Genomic DNA, 8,646 nt, shown 5'->3' on the forward strand with positions numbered 1-8,646 from the left:
GTACAAATTTTATTAGTACTAATAGATTATTTTACCAAGTGGATAGAAGCAAGTGCTTTCAAGCAAGTGTGGGAAAAAGAAGTTAGGGACTTCATTTGGAGAAACATCATATGCCGGTTTGGAGTTCCAAATGAAATTGTGTGTGATAACGACCCGCAATTCATAGGTGCGAAAAGCATAAAATTCTTTTAGAGTTGGCAGATTAAAATGATAACTTCAACACCTTATCATCACGTGGCTAATGGACAAGCTGAATCGATAAACAAGGTTATAATTAATAACTTGAAGAAAAGGTTAAAGGAGTCAAAAGGTAAGTGGCCAGAAGTGTTACCAAGAGTTTTATGGGCTTACCGGACGACAGCAAAAACAGGTACGGGAGAGACTCCATCATCACTTGTGTATGGTATTGAAGCCTTAATCCTAGTTGAAATAGGTAAACCAAGTACAAGATACACCCAGGCAACCGAAGAATCAAATGAGGAAGAGATGCGAATAAATCTCGATTTGCTTCAAGAAAGGAGAGAAGTTGCTCTAATAAGGATGGCAGCGGAGAAACAAATTATTGAGCGATATTACATCGGAAAGCCCTTCTTAGATACTTCAAGATTGGGGACTTCGTACTCAAAAAAGTTTTTCAATCATAAAAAGCGGCCAATGTAGTAAAATTGTGTCCAAATTGGGAAGGACCTTACAGGATTCGAGGTATTGCTGGAAAGGGTGCATATGAGATAGAAACAATGGACGGCAAAGTACTCCCATCAAATTGGAATTCTGTTCATTTGAAGAAGTATTACTTCTAAAGGAAGAACCCCCGATCAGGTATCGTTTATGCAAGGTTTAGATTTATTCTTTTTTAATTATACTAATCATTTTAGATGATACGCATAAAACTAACCCACACCAAATGATGATTTTAGATCTAAAAGACACACAGGATGCAATATTATCCCCGATCTGGGTTATAACCTTTCTGATATAAGTAAAAAGGTTTAAGCATTCGTCATCTAAAAATATTCCACCGAGTCTCGTATCAATTTTCCTTTTCAGGAAATGGACCAAATAGAAGGAATAATCAAGTGCTCGAGATTTCATACTTCAAAGCTCTAACACTTGAGGGACTATAGATATAAAGTCAAAGTAGACTGAAAGTCAAAGAAGATTCAAGAAGACTAAAAGTCAGAATTCAAGCCTGGATCAACCCAAAAATCAAAAGTCAAGAGCAAATCAAGAGCCAAAAACACAAGCCTGATTCCAAAAACCTTTGTAATAAGCTTTGATGAAGTATAAACTTGCGGATGTAAATTACAAGATCCTACGAATACTTAGGTTAAAGGCAATGTTTAGTCATGGGTCGCAAAATATACCATAGAATTTTGTGAAATCATTTATAAAGAAAAAAGTTATGAAAGAGTTGTAGATGTTTTACAAAAATCTACTTGAGTACTTGTAAAGTGTTATATAATTTGAATGTCAAAATACAGAACTTCCTCAAATTATTCAAGATATTTCTTTGAAATATGTATTTTAAGACTTTTTTCATATGTTCAGACAAATATGAAGTTAAGACGTCTTCCTCATTAGTGTCGTTTATAAAACAGCCCTCTTTTACAAAAAATTGTGTCTATTCAAAAATCACGAATTACTAAAGCATTTGTAAATGAAGAGTAGAAAGAAACTCAAACGAGTACCATATTTGTCTGAAAACCAAGGAAATCCCAACAAACTCAAAACCAAGGAAATTTGATAACAAACCACAAAACAAACCAGAGGTAAAAACTTACCAACTATTCCAAAAGTAAAAAAAAAATCCCAACAAAAATTCACAAAACACTATAGGGCAGGATCTAAAGGAGTACCATCTGCAGCGAGAGAGGTAGAATCCAATAAGGTATCAACAACGGGAGAAGATACAACTTTAGAATAAGAGGATTGAACACCAACTTCACCAGGAGTAAGTTCATCACCTTCGGGAACGCCGACTTCAGGTGATGAAAAGTTCTGACATTGCTGAGTTTTTTCAATAGTTTCCTTAGCCTTTGCAATCTCAGTAGTCAAGTCAAAGTGTTACAACCCCAGTTCACTCTCTGTGAACCATCGTGACGGCACCTAGTCTCTACGACTAGGTAAGCCTAAAACACGAAAGATAAACTAATTTGCGGAAGAATACAATTTAAAATAGAAATAATATAATAAAACAGCATTTAAAAGTGCCGCTCGACATAATAAATATAACTCTCAAATCTAATATATATCTCTCAAAACCCGGAAACCCATGAATCACACGCTAAGAGATACATAAGAAGCTCTAACTCAAAAAATGTCTAGAAAAAGGGAAGTACTGAAGGGCTATCTATTGCAGAAAGATAGAAAGGGACTTCTCGGTCTGTGGACGTGGCAGATATACCTCGAAGTCTCTACAGAAGCGCCTCGCCTCAAGGATGATAAGACTGAGTGAAAGTACCTGGATCTGTACAAGAAAAACATGCGCAGAAAGGGGCATGAGTACACCACAGCGGTACTCAGTAAGTGTCAAGCCTAACCTCGATCGGGTAGTTGCGAGGAAGGTCAGGGCCCTACTGAGGTTAAATAAAATACAAAGTATAATAGTGTAGGACAAGACAGTACAATTAAGTGCAACAGTAAGAAATAACATAGAATAGAAAGAACAACAACAACTAGAACAGAGACAAAATAATCACTGAGGGAACACAGCTCAACACAGAGATAACAACCGGGGATCTACCAGGATACCTTCCTATAGCCCCCAAATGTAAATGTCCAGTTGATCTCCCGGGTGTCATCCCGTAGTCCAACTCATAATGCGCCAGGGATCTACCGGAATCCCGTTCTGTAGTTCCCAAATGTAAATACCCAGTACTAGGGGAATCTACCGGGTGCAGTCCCGTAGTTCCATATAACAGACAAGGGGGGTCTACCAGAATCTCACATCCGTAGTCCTAAATAAACAGACAAGGGGGATCTACCAGAATCCCACATCCGCAGTCCTAAATAAACAGGCAAGGGGGATCTACTGGAATCCCACATCCGTAGTTCTAAATGTAAATACACAGCAGTAATATGGGAATATATTCAGCAAATGTCAGTTTCATATTAAGGCAACCAGGTAATTCTAGTAAGATACTGCATGGAATTCAGGTAAAACAGTTTGAGCAAATAAAGCAATTAAATCCCTTGGACATGCTTTCCTAAGCTAACAACAGGCTTAAAGTGCAAGTAATATAAACAAGAAAGGAAACATACTAGTAATTACTTAATGAAAACCAAATTTTCAACAATTAGCACAAGTACATAGTCATCACCTCACGTACAAGGCAGTTCAACTAACAATAATACCAAATCCTAAGGGGAAGGTCCTCCACACAAGGTTAGACAAGTCACTTACCTCGAACGGGCTCAAAAATCAATCCGAAACCACGCTCTTGCCACAAGTACTCGACTCCAAAAGGCTCAAATCTATTCAATTCGATAGCATAATATAAATAAGACTTCAATTAACTGATTCTACAATTGAAATCTAAGTTGATATGCGAAATTATGTAAAATGACCAAAATGCCCCTCGGGCACACGTCTCGGAATCAGGTAAAATTTATATTTCCAGAAACCTTGCACTCTCACGAGTTCAGTCATATCAAAAGTACCAAAATATGATCTCAATTTGTACCTCAAATCATCACTCAAAGGTCTCCAATTATACAAGCCCTAACCCCCCCAATTACCACCGATTTTCCTTAATTTTTCATGCTTAAATTGATAAATATCATTTTAATAACGAGTTTAGGGACCAAAGACCTTACCCCAATGAATTTTTTGAAAATCCCTCTTGTAAAGTGCTCTCCAAGCCTGTTCCCATTTTGAAAAGATGAAAAATGGCTAAATTTCGCGAAGACAAGAATTTATATGTTCTGCCTAGCGATTTCCGCATTTGCAGCCTAGATGCTGTCCCGCATCTGCGGAGCTAGGGTCGCATCTGCGACTTTTCATTAAAGGGCCAGCTTCCGCATCTGTGACGCAAATCCGCAGATGCGGTACCGCTTTTGCGGTCCTGAAGAAATGACCAAATTCCACTTTTGCAGCGCCGCACCTGCGCAACCCAAACCGTAGGTGTGGTTATGACAGAATCAGCAGCTGAAGTTGCAACTCTAACTCCAAAATCTTTCGTCAACCATCCTAATTCATCCTGAGGCCTCCAGAACCTCAACCAAATATAACAACCAATCCTAAAACATCATTAAAACTTGTTCCAACTTTCGGAACGCTCAAAACAATGTCAAAACACCTATTTTCATCGAATTCAAGCCTAAGAATTTCAAAAACTCTAAAAATATGCTTACGATCAAAACGTATATCGAACCTTGTCCGAATGACCCGAAATTTTGCACACACGTCACATTCAACACTACGGAGCTACTCCAACTTTCGGAATTCGATTTCGACCCTAGGATCAAAATCTTACTATCGGACCGGAAAATTCAAAAATTCAACTTTCGGCATTTCAAGCCTAAATTAGCTACGGACCTCCAAAACACAATCCGAACACGCCTCTAAGCTCGGAATCACCTAACGGAACCATCATATTTTCATTCCGAAGCCGTCTTTACACTGTTCAACACTTAAGCTCTCATTTAGGGACTAAGTATCCCAAAACTCCCCGAAACTCAAAACCGAACGTCCCGGCAAATCAAAATAGCAGAAATAAACTCGGGGAAAAAAGTTAATAGGGGACCGGGGTGCATATTGGTAAGACGACCGGCCGGGTCGTCAAATCCTCGTACACTTAAATATTCGTTCGTCCTCGAACGAGCATAAAGACTTACCCGAAGTAGTGAAAAGATGAGGGTAAAGGCTGCGCATATCCTGCTCGGTCTCCTAGGTCGCCTCCTCGACCAGCTGACCCCGCCATTGAACCTTTACTGATGCAATGTTCTTTGACCTTATCTTTCTAACCCGCCTATCCAATATTTCCACTGGCTCCTCAACATAAGATAGATCCTTCTCCAACTGGATTGAACTGAAATCCAACACGTGCAATGGATCATCGTGATACCTCCGGAGCATCGAAACATGAAATACCGGATGAACTCCTGCTAGGCTGGGAGGTAAGGCAAGCTCAAAAGCATCCTCCCCAACACGCCTCAATATCTCAAAAGGGCCAATAAACCTCGGACTCAACTTTCAAATTCTTACCAAATATCATAACGCCCTTCATAGGCAAAACACGAAGTAGAACCCGCTCTCCAACCATATAGGAAACATCACGAACCTTCCGGTCCGCATAACTCTTCTGTCTGGATTGGGCTGTGCGAAGTCTATCCTGAATCACTTAACCTTCTCCAAAGCATCCTGAACTAAGTCTGTGCCCAATAATCTGGCCTCACCCGACATAAACCAACCCACTGGGGATCTATGCTGTCTCCCATATTGAGCCTCAAACGGTGCCATCTGAATGCTAGACTGATAGCTGTTGTTGTAAGCAAACTCTGCCGATGGCAAGAACTGATCCCAAGACCCTCCAAACTCAATCACACATGCACGGAGCATATCCTCAAGAATCTGAATAGTGGCCTTCGGACTGTCCGTCCGTCTGAGGGTGAAATATTGTACTTAACTCCACCCGAGTACCCAACTCATGCTGAACGGCCCTCCAGAACTGTGATGTGAACTGAGTACCTCTATCTGAAATTATGGACACTGGAATACCATGCATACGAACAATTTCCCGAATATAAATCTCTGCCAACCGCTCCGAGGAATAAGTAGTACACACATGAATAAAGTGAGCGGACTTGGTCAGCAGATCCACAATCACCTAAATAGCATCGAACTTTCTCAATGTTCGTAGGAGCCCAACTACAAAGTCCATGGTGATCCGCTCCCACTTCCACTTCGGAATCTCTATCTGCTGGTGCTCATACTTCACCTGCTGACAGTTAAGGCACCAAGCTACAAATCCAACTATATCTTTCTTCATACGCCTCCACCAATAGTGCTGCCTCAAATCCTGATACATCTTCGCGGCACCCGGATGAATGGAATACCGCGAGCTATGGGCCTCCTCCAGAATCAACTCCCAAAGCCCATCAACATTGGGTACACAAATCCGATCCTGCATCATCAATACCCCATCATCACCAATAGTCACATCGCTAGCATCACCGTGCTGAACTTTGTCCTTGAGGATAAGAAAATAAGGGTCATCATATTGCCGCTCCCTGATACGATCAAATAGGGAAGACCGAGAAACCACGTAAGCTAGAACCTAACTGGGCTCCGAAAGATCCAATAGGCCTGAACATCCATCGCCATAGGCCTCTCTGATACTAGTAAATAAGCCAAACTCTCCAAACTTTATACCCGGCGACTCAAAGCATCGGCCAACACATTGGCTTTGCCCAGGTGATACAAAATAGTGATGTCATAGTCCTTCAGCAACTCTAACTACCTCCTCTGGCACAAATTTAGAACCTTTTGCTTGAACAGGTGCTGCAAGCTCTGATGGTCAGTATAAATCTCACAGGGAACCCCGTATAAATAATGGTGCCAAATCTTCAGGGCGTGAACAATGGCAGCTAACTCAAGGTCGTGAACAGGGTAGTTCTTCTCATGTATATTCAACCATCTAGACGTGTAGTCAATCGCCCTACCGTCCTGCATCAACACCGCTCCGAGGCCAACCCTCGAGGCATCACAATAGACCATATAAGACCCCAAACATGTAGGCAGTATCAAAATTGGGGCAGTAGTCAAAGTTGTCTTGAGCTTCTGAAAGCTCGCCTCACACTCCTCCGGCCACTGGAATAGACCACCTTTCTGGGTCAACCTGGTCATAGGGGCCGCAATTGATGAAAACCCCTCCACTAAACGATAGTAGTAACCTGCCAAGCCAAGGAAACTATGGATCTTGGTAGCTGAGGATGGTCTGGGCCAACTCTGTACGACCTTTATCTTCTTCAGATCCACCTGAATACCCTTAGATACCACGTGTCCTAAGAATGTCACTGAATCAAACCAAAACTCACATTTCGAGAACTTAGCATATAACTTCTTCTCTCTCAGAGTCTGAAGCACAGTCCTCAGGTGCTGCCCATGATCTTCCCGACTCCGGGAATACACCATAATATCATCAATAAAGATAATGACGAACGAGTCGAGATACAATTGGAATACACTGTGCATGAATGCATAAAGGCTGCTGGGGCATTAGTCAGCCCAAATGACATAACAAGGAATGCGTAGTGACCTTCCCGAGTCCTGAAAGCAGTCTTCAGGATATCTGGCTCCCGAATCTTTAGTTTATGGTAACCTGAGTGTAAATCAATCTTAGAAAACACCTATGCGCCCTGAAGCTGGTAAAACAGGTCATCAATACGAGGTAAAGGATAACAGTTCTTCACTGTAACCTTGTTCAACTTGCGATAATTAATACACATATGCAGAGAACCATCCTTTTTCTTTACAAACAAGACATGAGCACCCCAAGGTGATACACTAGGCCAGATAAAACCCTTATTAAGCAATTCATGTAACAAATCCTTCAACTCTTTCAACTCAGGAGGAGTCATACGATACAGAGGAATAGAAATGGGCTGAGTACCCGGCAACAGATCAATGCAAAAATCAATATTTCTCTCAAGCGGCATGCTTGGAAGATCAGCTGGAAACACATCGGGGAAATCCCGTACTACTGGAACTGAATCAACTGAAGGGGTATCAATATTGACATCTCTCACATAAGCTAAATACGCGTCACAACCCTTCTTAACCATATGCTGAGCTTTAAGAAAAGAAATAACTCTACTGGGAGTGTGATCTAAAGTACCCCTCCACTCAACACGCAGTACACCTGGCATAGCCAGCGTCTTGGTTTTGGCATGACAATCAAGAATAGTATAATGGGGCGACAACCAGTCCATGCCCAAGATAATATCAAAGTCAACCATGCTGAGTAACAATAAATCGGCTTTGGTCTCAAAACCACTAAGATCCACCAAACACGACCGATAGATGCGGTTCACAACTAGAGAATCTCCCATAGGGAGTAGAAACATAAATAGGGGAACTCAAAGAATCTCTAGATACACCTAAATGCGAAGATAAATAAAAAGACACATAAGAATAAGTGGAACTTGGATCGAATAGAATCGATGCATCTCTGTGACAAACCACTATAATACCTATGATAACAGAATCAAATGCAACATCCTTAGTATAGGTAGAAAGGGCATAATATTTGTCCTGGCCTCACCCTCTAGCTGGCTGAGCAGCTGGGGTAGCAACTGGTGCTGTAACCATAGCTCGAGAACTGTACGGGGCACGCTGTGGCTGAGAAGTCTGTGGAGGTACACTACTCCCAAGTCTAGGGCAATACTTCACCATATGGCGTATGTCACCACACTCAAAGCAACCTCGCGGCTGATGTGGCAGTGGAAACTGTGCGGTACGGGTAATCTGAGACCCCTAAAACACTAAGTGAAGTTTGAGATGCAAACTGAGCTGGCTGATCCACAAAGCCTCTACCATGCCGTACTCTTCCCCAAAATAAGGACCAGTGGATCTCTCCCGTCTATGAGGTTTCCTCACTTCCCGATACTCTCTCTCCTGACCTCTTATGTCCTCTCTCTCCTGGA

At 41.7% G+C, this 8,646-nt stretch overlaps 1 protein-coding gene across 1 annotated transcript; it reads left to right on the forward strand.

Annotated features, from left to right (window-relative positions):
• Positions 1–207: 207 nt before the first annotated feature.
• LOC142165187 (uncharacterized) lies at positions 208–660 on the forward strand. The gene has a single exon (XM_075223798.1). The coding sequence runs from the start codon at positions 208–210 to the stop codon at positions 658–660; it is 453 nt and encodes a 150-aa protein (XP_075079899.1).
• Positions 661–8,646: the final 7,986 nt, after the last annotated feature.

Source organism: Nicotiana tabacum, chromosome 10 (assembly GCF_000715075.1).
Source record: "Nicotiana tabacum cultivar K326 chromosome 10, ASM71507v2, whole genome shotgun sequence".
Lineage (NCBI taxonomy): Eukaryota > Viridiplantae > Streptophyta > Magnoliopsida > Solanales > Solanaceae > Nicotiana > Nicotiana tabacum.

Excerpts from the sequence above, each read along its gene's own strand:
- LOC142165187 (XM_075223798.1), top strand. The coding sequence starts at position 208 with ATGATAACTTCAACACCTTATCATCACGTGGCTAATGGACAAGCTGAA.